The sequence below is a fragment of the Vulpes lagopus genome, chromosome 13, assembly GCF_018345385.1.
Source record: "Vulpes lagopus strain Blue_001 chromosome 13, ASM1834538v1, whole genome shotgun sequence".
Classification (NCBI taxonomy): Eukaryota; Metazoa; Chordata; class Mammalia; order Carnivora; family Canidae; genus Vulpes; species Vulpes lagopus.
The window spans coordinates 58,740,826-58,756,522 of NC_054836.1; the positions used below are offsets into that span (position 1 = coordinate 58,740,826).

Below are 15,697 nucleotides of genomic sequence, written 5' to 3' on the forward strand. Positions count from 1 at the left end.
AGCAGCCCGCAGCCCGGGAGGCTCAGTCCGCGCGGTGTAGACAGCGGGTCGGTGGGCCTCGGCCGCGCACCCCTGCCCCGGCCACACCCGCCACGCCGGGCGCCGCCTCCTGCTGCGAACCCCCAGGGTGCCCCCAGGGGAGGGGTGCAAGGGGGTGGGGACCCCACGGGGCAGGGGGAGGGGGGCAGGGGGACCCCAAGGGGCAGGGGGGAGGGGGCAGGGGGACCCCAAGGAGCAGGGGGGAGGGGACCCCAAGGGGCAGGGAGGAGGGGGCGGGGGGACCCCACGGAGCAGGGGGAGGGGGACCCCAAGGAACAGGGGGAGGGGGGCAGGGGGACCCCAAGGGGCAGGGAGGAGGGGACCCCAAGGGGCAGGGGGGAGGGGGCGGGGGGACCCCAAGGGGCAGGGAGGAGGGGACCCCAAGGGGCAGGGGGGAGGGGGCGGGGGACCCCACGGGGCAGGGGGGAGGGGGCGGGGCACCCCATGGGGCAGGGGGAGGGGGACCCCAAGGAACAGGGGGAGGGGGGCAGGGGGACCCCAAGGGGCAGGGAGGAGGGGACCCCAAGGGGCAGGGGGGAGGGGGCGGGGGACCCCACGGAGCAGGGGGAGGGGGACCCCAAGGAACAGGGGGAGGGGGGCAGGGGCACCCCAAGGGGCAGGGAGGAGGGGACCCTAAGGGGCAGGGGGGAGGGGGCAGGGGACCCCAAGGGGCAGGGGGAGGGGGCGGGGGACCCCAAGGAGCAGGGGGGAGGGGAGGGGGGAGGGGACCCCAAGGGGCAGGGAGGAGGGGGCGGGGGACCCCAAGGAACAGGGGGAGGGGGGCAGGGGGACCCCAAGGGGCAGGGAGGAGGGGTCCCCAAGGGGGAGGGGGCGGGGGACCCCAAGGGGCAGGGGGGAGGGGGCGGGGACCCCAAGGAGCAGGGAAGAGGGGGCGGGGGGGACCCCAAGGGGCAGGGGGCGGGGGACCCCATGGAGCAGGGAGGAGGGGGCGGGGACCCCAAGGAGCAGGGGGCAGGGGGCGGGGGACCCCACAGAACAGCGGGCGGGGGACCCCAAGGAGCAGGGGAGGGGGACCCCACGGAGCAGAGGGGCAGGGGGGAGGGGGGACCCCAAGAGGCAGTGGGTGCAGGTGGAGGCGTGCCCCCGGGGTCCCCCTGAGGCACCCACGGAGCATCCTGGGCACCCGGTGGCAGCCTCTGCCCCCCTACCCCCCTACCCCCCGCCCCGGCCCCCTGCAGCCCTGGGTCCGGCCCCCTCTCCACACATCCCTTAGGAACCTTCTGGAACTGCCAACTTCTGCCCTTCCGCAAGCTGGTTCATCTCCTTCCTTTGTGCCCTTTTGTTACCAAAGGAACAAGAAATTCCGCTCTTCCCGGTCTCCGCCCTCTGAGCAACAAGCAGCAGGTGCACTGCCCTCAGACGCCCACCTGCCCGCTGTCCACATGCAGAAAGGGGCAGCGCTGATGCCCAGCGGCCCGGCCCTCCCAGGACAGCCTGCTTCACCCGCTGGCTCACAGCCCCCTGAGGCTTCTTTTAGGGGCGGCTTTCTGAGCAGCTGCTGCCCCCCACCCTGCCGGCACCTGCCCTCTCAGCCCCCCTGAGCTCTGGGTCCCAGCCGCACAGTCTCACCCTCAGTTTTCACTCATAACTCCAAGAGCGCAGGCCGGCCGCCGTGTCATGCAGCGGGCCTCCCATACCAAAAGGAGCAGATAAATAATAATTTTTAAAAATCTCTGAGAGAGACGGGGGCAGGGAAGTATTCTGGATTCATTCCTCTATCTTATTTGTTTTATTTTACGTATTTATATCCCACAAGGTTTATTTGAGTTGCACGGACCCAGGGCTCCTCTATTCTGGCCAGCACAAATATAGTTGGGTTTTATTTATTTTCCCCCCTTTGGGAAACACTTTCTGGATCCTGACGGGTAGACGTTAAAATCAAATCGCTTTCTGGAAAAGCAGCTCGTACGTATGTGAGTTTTAGACTTTTCCAGGACCTTCTGCCTCATGAGTAAAAAGAGGCCTATAAGATGTGGCTGGGCACAGCGTGAGCCGTGGCGGACGGACTGGCTCGCGGGCACACGGCATGGTATACGGGGTCCGTCCTCCAACCCGTGGACAGATCCTATAGTAAGGAAGTCCCCAAGACTTTTTGGTCCACCTTATAAATTCTTTGATGTGTGGCTGTTTCCTTACTAACATAAACCTCAGATTATGATTTAACCTCCCTGACGGACCCTGTTTCATCTGGACACGGCATTCCAATTCCTGGGTTTTTTTCTAATGTTTTCTTTTGTTTGTTGGTTTTACTATAAATTAATACTGTCGTCCCGATGCCAGAATCTTGTGGGAATTTTAGTTGCAGGGAATTAGCTCAACTGCTGACCCCCGCCAACACTGACGGGAGTGAACAACTGAGCCTTCGAAGCAAGGCCCAGAGCCTGGACCGGGGTCGCCACATGTGCCAGTCAGTGGGGCCTGCTGTCGCCTCTCGCCTTTCCAGGGCTTGTCCCTCCACAACTTGCCTTTCCGTACTGACACACAAATGTTTTCCTACAAAACAATGTTAATCAGAGTGATCATTTCCTAGGCCACCCTTCAAGATATCATGCAACCCCAAGTCCTCCTAAACCTCCTGGAGTCTGGATTCCAACCCCTGAGCTCCTCTCAGAGTGGGGAGCCCCCCCCCCCCGCGAGCCCCAAACTGAGCATGGAGTAGCTGGGGCTCCATAGGCATAGCTGGGTCACTTCTGCAGTCATGTGATCAAAAGACTTCTTTCCCCCTCCCCAGAAGTGGATCCTAGAAGATCTCTGTATCGGTGTGGTAGGGAGAACAGGATTCTCCAACTCCTCTTTAGTAGGAGCCTGCTGTCTGCTGGTGAGCCGCTAGTTGGAGCAGATCCTGCTCAGTCAGGGTTATATTCTGTTGCCAGCAGGGCAGGTGGGTAGTCAAAAAATAAATCTGCTAATCATAAAATATCATGTGTTCCTAGTACTGTGAGTTCACGCAAAGGGGAAATGTTACAGAGAATGACTAGGGGAGAGAAGATCAATACGGCTAAGGTGGCCAGGAAATAACTTACGGAATGGACACATTTAAGTCTCAACCTGCTCAATGACAATCTGGTGGCCGCACATGTGGGCAGGAAGCCAGGTGGCCAGTGTGGCCGGAGGACAGCGCCCTGGGTGGGAGGGGGCGTGAAATACAGGCAGTAATTAAACAAGACGGGCCCTCGGAGATGAAAGTGGGCAGTTTGGATTTATTTTAGCTCCAGGCCTATTAGAAGGTTTAAGCAAAGTAGCAGCAGTGCGATCTCCATTCTAAAACGGCTTCGATGTGGATGGACCTGGAGGGTATGATGCTGAGTGAACTAAGCCAATCAGAGAAGGACAAGCATTATATGGTCTCATTCATTTGGGGAATATAAAAAATAGTGACAGGGAATAGAGGGAAAAGGAGAAAAAATGAGTGGGAAATATCAGAAAGGGAGACAGAACATGAGAGACTCCTAACTCTGGGAAACGAACTAGGGGTGGTGGAAGGGGAGGAGGACGGGGGTGGGGGTGACAGGCACTGAGGGGGGCGCTTGACGGGATGAGCACTGGGTGTTATTCTATATGTCAGCAAATTGAACACCAATAAAAAATAAATGTATAAAAAAATAAAATAAATAAAATAAAATAATAAAATAAAATAAATATAAAACCACAACTTGGCTGCCATGTTGGCATGAAATTGTAAGGGGGTGAATATGAAAGAGGTAAGAAGCTATAAGGAGGTAAGAAGGTGAGAAGCTGTATCTACCCACAGCTCAGGCAGGGGATGCTGACGGGTTGGGTTGTTGTGGTAAAATGGAGGTTGAGGAAAGAGACCTGAACAGGATATAATTTGGTTGGGTCAGTGATAATGGGACTGGCTCAGAAACGAGACGCAGAGACTGAGGATTGGGGGAAACTCTTTTGATTTTGGTGTGAGCACCTGGGTGGTTTGCAGTTCTGTGCAATCGGACGTGATAGACCGTGGGAGGAACAGACTTGGGGGTGGCAGAAATAAGAGTTCCTATTCGGCCAATTTGTCTTAGTTGGCTCTTAATCGGTTCTTCAAAATCCAGGGGTCGGACCAAGCAGACCAGACCACTGAAGATATGAGTCTGATTTCCAATATAGACATCAGGGCTGTCAATATAAATTGAGGTATCAGCAGCATATAGGTGACCTGCCAGCTAGGAGACTGGCTGAAATCACGTAGGAAAGGGTTTCGATGGAGACAGTGAGAGTCTGCGACCTGAGGCACCCCAAGGTCTAGTAATCAGATAAGAGGGCAGAAGCCAGAAAAGAAGATGGGGAAGCAGCCAATGAGGTAGGAGGACCACAAGGGGAATTTTCCAACACTGAAGCCAACAGCAAGTGTTCCAGAGAGAGAGAAAACTAATTAAATACAAATGAGAGACGGAATAAGATCATCAGGGAGAGATGGCCATTGGATTTAACAAGCGAAGGTTAATGAGACCTTGGAAAGTTTGTTTTTTAAGCGATTACATCTGATAAAAGGAATGTGCCATACCACTTTTTCTACTTGAATTTCATAACCAATCTAATGCTGGAAGAATTAAATGGGAAAGGATGTTATCTAGATTACAAAATTCAGCTTGGAAGTACAGGCTATAAATAAATATAAAGAACTTTGTCATATTATTTGAAGGACACATGGAAGAACTATCATTACATCATGTGGCTTGACATATTTTCCAGTCAAGAGATCTCTAAATGTTAGAATCAATTCCTGCAAGAGAGGTAATTTTAATGATTTCTGCTTTATTACAGTCTTAACCCATGTCTATTGTAGTCATGAAGTAGAGATCGACTGGTCCCATTCATTTGAATTAAGGGAGAAAGCTACTTGCAGCAGGCAGAAACCACATTCCGTGACTTACGACTATGTGTTTTTTGTTTTTTTTTTTCCCTCTAACCCAGGTATGGTGACATGGTACCAAAAACCATAGCGGGGAAGATTTTTGGCTCCATCTGTTCGCTGAGCGGGGTCTTGGTCATTGCTCTGCCGGTTCCGGTGATTGTATCTAACTTCAGTCGAATCTACCACCAAAATCAACGAGCAGACAAACGGAGGGCACAGAAGGTGTGTATTCAGCTCTTGCAACCATGATTTAGCATCTCCCACTTTTTAGAGTGAGCTTGAAAATCCTTTACAGGCTATTCGGTGTTCCAGATGGCATCGGTAGTTGCATCAGTCAGCACAAGCTAGGTTATACTAATCGGTTCTTCAAATCCAGGGGTTATACTACAGTAAAAAAAAGAAAAAAAAAAGAGGAAGGAAGGAAGGAAGGAAGGAAGGGAGGGAGGGAGGGAAGGAGGGAGGAAGGAAAGAAAAGAAAGAAAGAAAGAAAGAAAGAAAGAAAGAAAGAAAGAAAGAGAAAGAAAGAAAGAAAGAAAGAAAGAAAGAAAGAAAGAAGAAAGAAAGAAAGAAAGAAAGAAAGAAAGAAAGAAAGAAAGAAAGAAAGAAAGAAAGAAAGAAAGAAAGAAAGAAATAGAAAGAAAGAAACTTAATATCTCAGTGTCTTAAAACAAGAAGGAATATTTCTCAGTCATGCTGCAGGTCCACGACTGGGGCGGCCGTGGGCACTCCCATCTTGACAAGGTGCCTCTGCAATCACTGAAGCAGGGGTAGCAGGACATGATGAATCACAATGACTCCTAAAACCTCCTCCGGGAAGTAGGCCAGGTCCCTTCCACTTGTACCGCGCTAGCCAAAGTAAGCACACAGCCATGTGTGACTTCAAAGTGGGCAGGGAAATATAATCCTACTGTGCAATCGGAGCAGAGAGAAGGAACCATGGAGTAAACAGCGCTAATGATGGTAGCAAAATCAAAGATAGACTCCTGGCAAATTTTATCAGAGTCAGATTTCTAGACCTGATTCATTTAGTCTCTCGATCCATCAGGGGTCAAGCTGGTCCCAGTAGACAAGGACTATTAAAAGGAACTAAGATACGTCTCAGATATTTTCAATAGTTGACCCAGGAAGTAGGAGAAATCTGATCGTTGGTAGCGGAGTTTTATTCCTGGCCCAGCAGTTGACTGATTCTCTGAACTTCGTGCCAGGTATTAATCCGTCTACAAGGAAGCAGGATGCGTACACCACTGTACAAGGGGAAGACATACCTACCTCACAGGGAGGTGAAGAACATACGCACATGTATAGAAATCGATATAAGCATATCGTAATGCTAACGATAGGTAACATTTATTGCTGGTTTACTATGTCCCAGGTACTGGTTTGGTGTCTTTGAAAAACGATTCATGTTGTCTTCATGGGTCTGGGAGTGAGTCGTCATAATTATTCTTATTTTTCAGATGAGGATCCTAAGGTATCCAGAAGTTGAGACGTTCTAGGGGCACATACTCCATAAATTTTAGAACCACCATTCAATCCAAGCCCACGAGGCTCCCCGGTTCATACCCTCAAACACTATAGGAGACTGCTTCTCAGAAAAACTAAACGTCAGTACACTTCCCTTCCTCGATTTTGTCAAAATAGTCACCTTTAGAGTCAGGGCCCTTGCTTCTTAGAAATAATTTTGTAAATCGCTTTTATAGTTTCCTCAGGACTGTGGTGCTGCATCCCCAGTACTCCTCGTGGACACCGTATCATGGTCCTTTATGAATAATTTTATTTAGTTAATTTCCAAAAACTATTCATAACCATGACTGTGGATGCCCGATCCTGTAGTATGACTATAAAATATCATGAGAGGTTTGGGTGTCGTTTAAAATGACTGGCTTTGTAGGTAATTCTGGAACAGGCTTTTAAGTAAGCTTTTGAACAATGTTAGTCTTTTAGTAGGGTATAAAAATCTCATAAGGTAACTCTTGGGAAAGTTCAAGCTAATCAGTCTAGTCACAGAGCATATTGTCCTGAGAACACGGTCGTGTCCACCAGCACAGACCCGTTTGCAAAGACCCACTTTGTCAGCCGTGTCTTTCATAGCTTCAGAGAATCCCCCATTTTCAGACAGGTACCTACCCTTTAACTAGTTATTGTAGAGAGTAGGATAGTCCGGTTAATATGAATCTATGAAACTGATAATTCGATAAACAGAGGTTAGACAAAGGCACCCTCTGACCAGGTGTAGTCTCGTGTAGGGCACACATTTGGCAAGCAGAAAGGGAGAAATTTTAGCCACAGTTGGCCGCCTCATCAGGGACTTCGGTGCACACGACTGTGTCTCTGCCCTCATGTTACAATATTTCTCCTGGGCTTACGTGTACACTATTCAAAATAACAAAAATCCTACAAAAAAGCATAGCTCCCCAGGACCCATCCATCTCCATTCTAGAAATGCCTTCTTTGATACAAGAGCTACCTGTGATTCATTTTCTCAATGCAAAAACAAAAACAAAAACCCCACCCATATGGAAACTGTAGGAAGAATAAATCTGATTTTCAAAAAGGTGGAACTCCAAAATATCTGCATTTTCTTCAGACTTTGTCATCTGCAACAAGCGAATCAGTAAGGAAAATCTTAGAATAATTTAGAAGCCTTTCTGCATAAATAAATTCAGAACGCAAAAAATAAACGAATAAGTATTTTTTAAGTACACTAAATTGAAAAGCGTGCTTTAGGAATGATTTTTGGTATCTTTAAAAATATTTCCCCTCTTCTAAGTTTCTGCTGTAGTGTGATGAATTTTGTGTGGCTACTAGAGAAATTAATCAAGCCAAATATAATAACCTAATGTGATATGTCCAGTAAAGAGTCTGTGATCAATAAACCGACCAGAGTTATCTATGAAAGAATAACGGGTATGGAAGTAAGTAAGGAATATTTCCTATTTTCCTTCCCAGGAGATTCAAAAAAAGAAATGGAATAAACATTCCTTAAAAGTGTGTGGTTAAGGGAGTTTGGGTTTATCTGGAACCGGATGATTTGACAAATATCAAAGTCATGAAAAAATAGCCAGTTAATTCAGTCAAGCAAACATTCCATTCAGTAAAAATAAGAGGCTAAAAATAATAAGGGGTATTACAAAATGTTTTTCAGATCATACTTTTTTGGTGTTTGGTCCCATCTTCAACTCCAAGCTCAAGCGAGAGCATGAAATATATACAATACGAGTTTGAGAACATTCCCCTGGGCACTTAGGGATACTTTCCTTCTGGGTTCTCCCCTTAGCAAGGATCCTTTCTACTTTCACTCCCTCTCCCCACTCTTAAAAGAATTGCATCATTTACCCGTTTCTAGCAATCCTTGATCATTTCTTGACCAAACACTAACCCGTGGGTGAGTCTAGACGAACTGTGACATCTCTCCTTCACTCTCACCGCAGGTAATTCTATTTTAATAGATTTATTTAATCACTCGGTTGTTCAAAAAGTATTTATGGAGTAGAAGGTGTTTGTTAAAATAAAGCCAGGTTGATGCAATGACATTTGGAACCTACCCTGCTTCAATACAAATCACACCGGTCGATCTACAAGACTAACTTGTAAGTAATTATCAAGTATAATAGTAATAATAATCATAAAATTTAATAGGCTAATAGCAAAAACAACAACTCTCTCTAGATTTTCTAGCATATCCCAGGTGCTTTATATCTGTTATTTATATTTTCACAATCAATTTGCAAAAGAAGTGTTATTATTTCCATTTTACAGATGACTTGCTTATGCTTATACACTTATTGATTAAAGTCAAAGAGGAGAAAATTCTGTCATCGTTAAAGCCGTGTATCTTTAGGGATTTTCCTATAGATAATTCTAAATGCAGTGAGAAGTTTTGAATCAATGGGCCGATGTACAGCCAATGTGCAATGGAAGTAAATGTTTTACTTGTCGCGTAAAGATGCTGACATTGATACAGAAAGAAGTTACCGGTGCTCGTTGATCGCGCTTTGGTGATTCTCAGACTTCAGACACATTGGAATCATCTAAAGAGCTTGTTAAAACACAGATTGTTAGACCCACCCCCAAAGCATTTGATTCCGTCGCGTGGGATTACAGTCTGCAAATCTGCATTTCTAACGAGTTCCCAAGTGAGAGCGATACCGCTGGCCTGAGAACCATACTCTAGAGCCATTTGTCTAGGACATTCATTGATGATCAAATTGGATTATTTCTATAGCAGTCTAGAATAATTAAAATAAGTAACACCCTGCTAAAGCCCAAGTATGATCTCTCTTAGATTATTAGCCAATATTAAAACCTATGACTCAGGCCCTACGCCAGGCCTCTGTGGATAACCAGATTTTTTGGTCTGTAGTTTCAGAAGCCCCATCACCAACACACGTAAGAATCTGGAGGTTTCATACTTCTTGAAATCCACTCTGTGCTTCAGCCCTTATGGAATTACCTACTTCTGCCCTTAAGTCTCCATTCCATCCCCACACCACCGAATGTACCCACCCCGCTCAGGGCGCGGTACTCAGCTCCCATATCACCCACTTAGTGAAAATGTTCCTAACGGATGTGGACGCCATTAATTGCTCCATCCTCTCTTCCCCCACAATATCATGCACGCTCTGTTACCGTGTATCACACTGTATTCTCCTTCTCTGCTGTTCTGAGTTCCGTGCCGGGCATACGATAGGCTCTTGACACTTGGGTAGGAAGTGAAAGAATGAACCATGAGGTGTCGTTCGCCTTGACAATGTCCTCCATCCCCGGCGTAGGATGGGTATTCCTAGAACCAGTTGGAAACGATATTGGGAAGCATGATTCTCATCTCTAGTACCTGCCTGTATCTTCTTTCCGTTCTTACCTCTTCCTACTTAGAGAACCTTCACTACTCTTGGGGCCACGGGTCTGGTGTCCCTTCCACTGACCCCAATGCCAGCACCGTCTCTACCCAGCCCTGCCATCACCACGATTCATCAGACTCCAGAGCTGGCTGGGAATCCTAGACTATCTCCCACTGACTGCCCCCCCCACCATACCCCCTCTCTCTTTATTAGTATTTGGCACTAACTTGTCTCATTTCTAGGGGAATATTTACCTTAACCAATGGAACGATGCCAATAAATTCCTTAAATTTGTAAAAGCTGATAAAGCTTAATGTGCTACCCCGACATGAGACATTTTACTAAACTTTAAGTGAAGGAAACAAGTCGAAGGAAGGATTTCCAGAATAAATGGCATATGCTACATGTGGGCTCATGTTTGAGGAGTGAGGAATTGCCTCACATTGCAAAGGAGGAAGGCCTTCGATGCCTCACTTTTGAAGCTGCCTAGGATGCCCTTGTTCTTCAAAAGTATTGAAAACGTTTTGTGATTTGCCAGTAACGTGGTCCAATAACTTCCCACAATCTACCTCAGACCTCATTTAGAAGATCGATGGCATTTAGGAACATTGCCGTCTCAATGGTTTTTGGCTTATCCTGTATCTTTCTCCAACTGGGTCCCCTGCCTCTGTTCCAGAGAATACATTGTAAAGTTTATGTAATGTCACTTGGTGCAATTAAAAGACAATCTACGTGTTGAAACCACTGCATACTGGGCCTCTGACTACTCCACAGTTAAAGGGTTCTGGTCAGATGAGTTTGAGAAAAAATTATATACTTGTATCCCCCCTTTTGTCTTCACAATGAACATCTACAATGTATGGTAAGGAATCCAACGGCAAAGAAACGCTTTTAACCTCTCAGCATTTCCCAAACTTTTCTTGACCACAGAACCCGTCGTTGGTTTCATTTGGTTGGTTTGGATTCTACCCATAACACTTACTAGTTCCTTGGAACCCAACTTTGAGAAATCCTGCTGAGGATTGAAATTTGTCTTAATTTAGAGAATTAAGAAGAAAGCTGAATTTATGAAGAATTGAGATGCACGGGGGAAATGTGCTTATGGGACAATTTATTTTTTCCAACACCATCGGTGTTTCTCAAGACAGATAAAGACTATCAAAAATAACTTCAAAGCTCTTTTTTTTTTTTTACACAGACAATATAAACCTTTTTTGTCTAATTAAAAATTTGGAAGCCTCCTCTTTTCCAAATAGGCTAAAGTATTTACTGAAGCTTTACTCTCATTCCATAATATTTGCTGGTACTTGGCCATGCCAAGAAGTTGTATTTCCTACAAAACTGAGGGTGGGGGCCGCAAGGAATACACTTCCTCTTACCGGTGGATGGTTTTTGTTTGACCTCCCATTTGCACGGCCACCATTGCCAAGATTGTCATACTGACTGGCTCAGAAGTAAAGTGATTTTTCTAAAATATCTTTGTAAAAGAAATTTCCTCAATTACCTACTGAAAGCAAAGATGTAATCACAGGTCATAAAAGCCAGCACTATTCAACAGACATTTGGTGTGGCGCTCCACAAGACCAATTAAACCAATTAACTCATAGGATATCGTTGTAAAATGAAAGAAAAGTCGTGCTTGAAATTGAGATGGGAGGTTTTTTCTAATCATAGTACTTGGCTTAGCAAAATGGCTATTCTGTGTCTAAAACAACTGCTTCTTTTTCCCTGAAGCCTAGAGCCACTTCTCTTGTACTGGTTGCCACCACATGTAGGCTTTCCACGGTGGGAAAGACATGTCATTTTCCTTTGCTGGACAGTGGTTTTGGTTAATGTAAATAAGTGTCTCGTTTATGGAAAAAAAAATAATGTTTTCTGATACAGCTGCTAAGTGCTTGGAGAATGACACAGGTGAGGCTAGTAACCGTGATAAAAACCATGTGACTAACATGCAGTAGTTGACAGAGGAAGGAAAGGAGGAAGGAAGGCGGGAGGGAAGGAAGGAGGGGAGATGGAAGGGAGGAAGGAAGGAAGGAAGGAAGGAAGGAAGGAAGGAAGGAAGGGGGATGGAGAGAGGGAAGGTGGGAGGAAGGGGTAGGGTGGGGTCAGAGTGAGACCAGAAAAGGCATTAAGCGTTTCAGGAGACCAATGAGATTTTAGGACTCAAATTTCAGCAATAATCCTTTTCTGGAAACCAAATATATACTTAGGTTACTTATTTCTGAATTATTACATCAATTCAAAGTCATTTCCAGAAGTGCTTGTCACGTCCCATTGTTTTATCAAGTCCTGAAATCCTGGCTGCGCAGCACAGGCTTTTGAAGTTAAAAATTTCCTACCTCCCAACCTCCTTCTCTAGCATTGTCTCAGTACTTTGGGTGATCTAAACAGTATACCGCCAACCAAGAGTGAAATTTGTCTATTTTTTCCCATCATTTATGAATATGATCTTCGTACAAAGTATTATTTTAACCTGGGATCCGCAAACAGGAAGAGTAAATTCACAGAGGAAGGGAGAAGGGGTGGAGTTGAAGCCGGATGATATCTCAATGCTATTTTGAGAGCTTCAGCGTCCCAGCGCTACCCTCAGACCCTGGGCGTGAAAGGGCATCTTGGTACAGCTTTGGAGGGAAGTCTGGTAAAACCTATCCAACAAAACACGCACGCAACGCGCACCCTTTGATCTAGGAATAGTTCTGCTTCTGGAAATCTGTCTTGCAGATAAGTTCGTCATGATGTCCAAGGCAGGCACCATTGCTTGTAGCAGCAAAAGGTGCCTTGAAAATTAGTGGTAACCGGCTGGCTGCGTAAGCGATGCTTTATTCATTGGCCTATTAGGTATTTATAAAGGATGAGGTGGATCTGTATATGTAGATACGGAGGGAGTTCCGATCTATTAAATGAGAACAGCTAAGTGCAAAGGAGTGGGAGGCATATTGTCCCAAATGAGTAAGAATATGTGTATATTGATGTATGACGTATTGATGTGATCACACGTCAAGATACACATGTATATGTAATTACACACAAACACACTCTTAATTTATATGCCTAGAAAATTTCTGGCAAGATTCCTTAGAAATATGACCAGTGGAAGGGAGAAGAAAAAGACTCCTAACTCGGGGAAACGAACTAGGGGTGGTGGAAGGGGAGGAGGGCGGGGGGTGGGGGTGACTGGGTGACGGGCACTGAGGGGGGACACTTGACGGGATGAGCACTGGGTGTTATTCTGTATGTTGGTAAATTGAACACCAATAAAATATTAATTTATTTTTTAAAAAAAAGAAATATGACCAGTGGTTCCTCTGAAGCATAAAAATAGGGCAGCTCCAGGGTCCAGAGAGACTTACTTATTTTTGATGCACTTTTGTATGAATAGAATTTTTGGTCATATGTATATATTCATTTTCCATTAAAAAAATCTAGATAATTTTTAGATTTTTTTTTATTAAAAAGAACATCGCGGGGCTGGAGACCACAGATAGGATTTATCTGGGTTGTTTAGAAAGGGAAAAGAAGGGATCTTTAGGGAGTCGTTCTATGGGAGCTGCACCACGCCGTTCCAGTTGCTTTCCTGCATACACTTGCTAGATACACATCGTGCAAACAGAACGTTCACCCAAATAGTGTCCTCCAGGAGGTGAAAACCAGACTCACTCCGTGGCTCATTCCAGATACAACAGCAGTTCCAGAGGAGAGAGGAATACCAGAAATCTGGCTAAGCAGTCAGTTTGCTCAGCAATATCCCTTTGGTGATCTCTCTGTAGGTGTCAACACTTGAAGGAACCACCCCAAAGCCCTCTAAATCGAACACTCTCTATGCATGAATATTTTAAAATTAAACAGTAATGTCATAAATCTCCTTGGAGTGGCTCACTGTGCTCTCGTTTCAACAATTCAGGAGAGAAACAGAAATCAGATAAGTGTGCTCTAGTGTGGGCCAGTGTCAGTAGAAAAGGCGGGTGGATTAGGGATTTTTTTTTTTTCTTGAGACTCCATGTTCTTTGGCACGAGGTCCACGTTGCCGGATTTAACAAAATAATCGCAAGAAAATCTTTAATAGTTGAGAGTGCAGGGTTTGTTTGGTTTTTTTTTTTTTTTAGAAAAAAAACCTTTAAAAAGGCAAGAAGGCAAAAAGGAGGGAAGCAAAGACGGCAGGCGGGCGGGCAGGCGGTTGGTTCCTGGAACGTGTTTGCTATTTTTAAAAGGGGGCGAGTGTAGATGAAGGTGAGTTGGAAGCTGCTTTGCAATGTCTTCACCTGCTTGAGCTACTCCGCCTGGGGTAAGTGGGAACCTAAATGAAGCAATACTGTCATTTTTCTCTGAACACGAGGGACAGAGACAACAATGCGAGAAACTGATCTTACCATGGAGACTCAGGGCCCCGAGTGGAGGGAGTGACCCAGCGGCCGGGGCGGGGGGACTGCGTGGCCCTGAAGAAGTGCACGGATGGAAGCGTGCAGGTGTCATCCTCAGCACCGTGGGGACAGCTCGCCGGGCCTCACCGCCCGGGTGCCCACGTGCGTGTGACCCCAGGGTGCGCTGACTGCGGTAAGGAAACAGCTCCTGGCTATTAACCCACCACTTCTTTCTCTTCCGGCTTCTAGAAAGCCAGGCTGGCCAGGATCCGGGCGGCCAAGAGCGGGAGCGCCAACGCCTACATGCAGAGCAAGCGCAACGGCTTACTCACCAACCAGCTGCAGGTACGGGCCGCGTGTCACTTGCTCGTGGCCACTTTCCTTGCGTGATGGGGATTTGCTCGTGTCCGGCCTTCCATGGCCTGGGGGGACTCAGACGGTGGCTCCTCCAGCCACCCAAGCGCCCTCTGTAAATGCCCCCTCTGGCTGGGGACATTTTTTTTTTTTTACAAAATTTCAAATTATTTTTTTTATTTAAAGGGGGAACTTGGTTACTCAGTTTAGGGCTGTTTTGCCTCTGGATTCATTCAAATAGCCGCTTAAGAAGAGCTTAAATTGTTTACACCGTATTTACAAAAAATACTGGCTTTCACCCCCACAACAGGTTCATTCACATTGAAGTAAATGCCCAGGCACCCACGTGCCACCCTGAGGCCACTCTGTTAGGCAGCAGCGACCCCTGGGCCCTCCCCCGGGGCTGCTGACCCCCTGTCGCCCGCCCGAGAATCAGCACCTCAGCTGGTGACCTGCTTTGCTGGCTTATGTGCACAAGGGGAAGGTCAGGAATCCTCGACTCGAAACCCATTTTTGTTTCAAAACGACTTATTTCCTTAAAATTCCTCTGAGTGCGGTCAGGAGGGCTCGTCTGGCTCCCTGATGGGGGGGAGCGCCCTCCGGGGTCCACGGCCGCCCGCGTGGGTAGGGCCCCAGCCCTCTGGCCATCAGAATAGCTTCGATGTAGGCGAGCGGGTCCTGAGGGCCTGGATCCCGCTTCACCAGCCACAGAGAAGGGCTCGCAGGCTTCCCGAGGTAGGTGGCAGGTGAGTCAGACGATTCCGATTTGCAGTTCAGGGAGGCAGGGAGGCAGGCGGACCAAGACCGCAGCGCTAGTTCGGCTCACGCGTACTCGCTCGTTACCGAAATGACAAGCAACTGCGCATTTGTCCCTTTCTAGTTAAAAAAGAAATTAAAATGCTGCCATTGAATCTCAGGAGATAGGCTAGGCTCTCGGTGGAAATGTGTGGCTGAGGTTCTCATTGTTTGCAAATAAAATAGGAAGCGCCTCTGTCTTCTGTGTGTTGACAGTCCTCCGAGGACGAGCAGGCCTTTGTCAGCAAATCCGGCTCCAGCTTTGAAACCCAGCACCACCACCTGCTGCACTGCCTGGAGAAAACCACGGTAAGGAAAAGGCGTGACTGGCCGCCCTGTGCTGGGACACGAACCCCGGTCGCCTTTGTGCAGACTCCGTGCTTCCAAGGATGAGTTCACTCTCTACGGTACTGGAAAATACATAAAAGATGAAA

The 15,697-nt window shown here is 47.1% G+C and overlaps 1 protein-coding gene across 1 annotated transcript in view; it reads left to right on the top strand.

Moving 5' to 3' along the window:
- KCND2 (potassium voltage-gated channel subfamily D member 2) overlaps positions 1 to 15,697 on the top strand; it is a 480,490-nt gene that overhangs the window by 457,199 nt on the left and 7,594 nt on the right. The window contains exons 2-4 of the mRNA XM_041727330.1: positions 4,975 to 5,137; positions 14,364 to 14,459; positions 15,480 to 15,572. Of these exons, the coding sequence (XP_041583264.1) occupies positions 4,975 to 5,137; positions 14,364 to 14,459; positions 15,480 to 15,572 (352 nt within the window). The remainder of the gene's footprint in view (positions 1 to 4,974; positions 5,138 to 14,363; positions 14,460 to 15,479; positions 15,573 to 15,697) is intronic.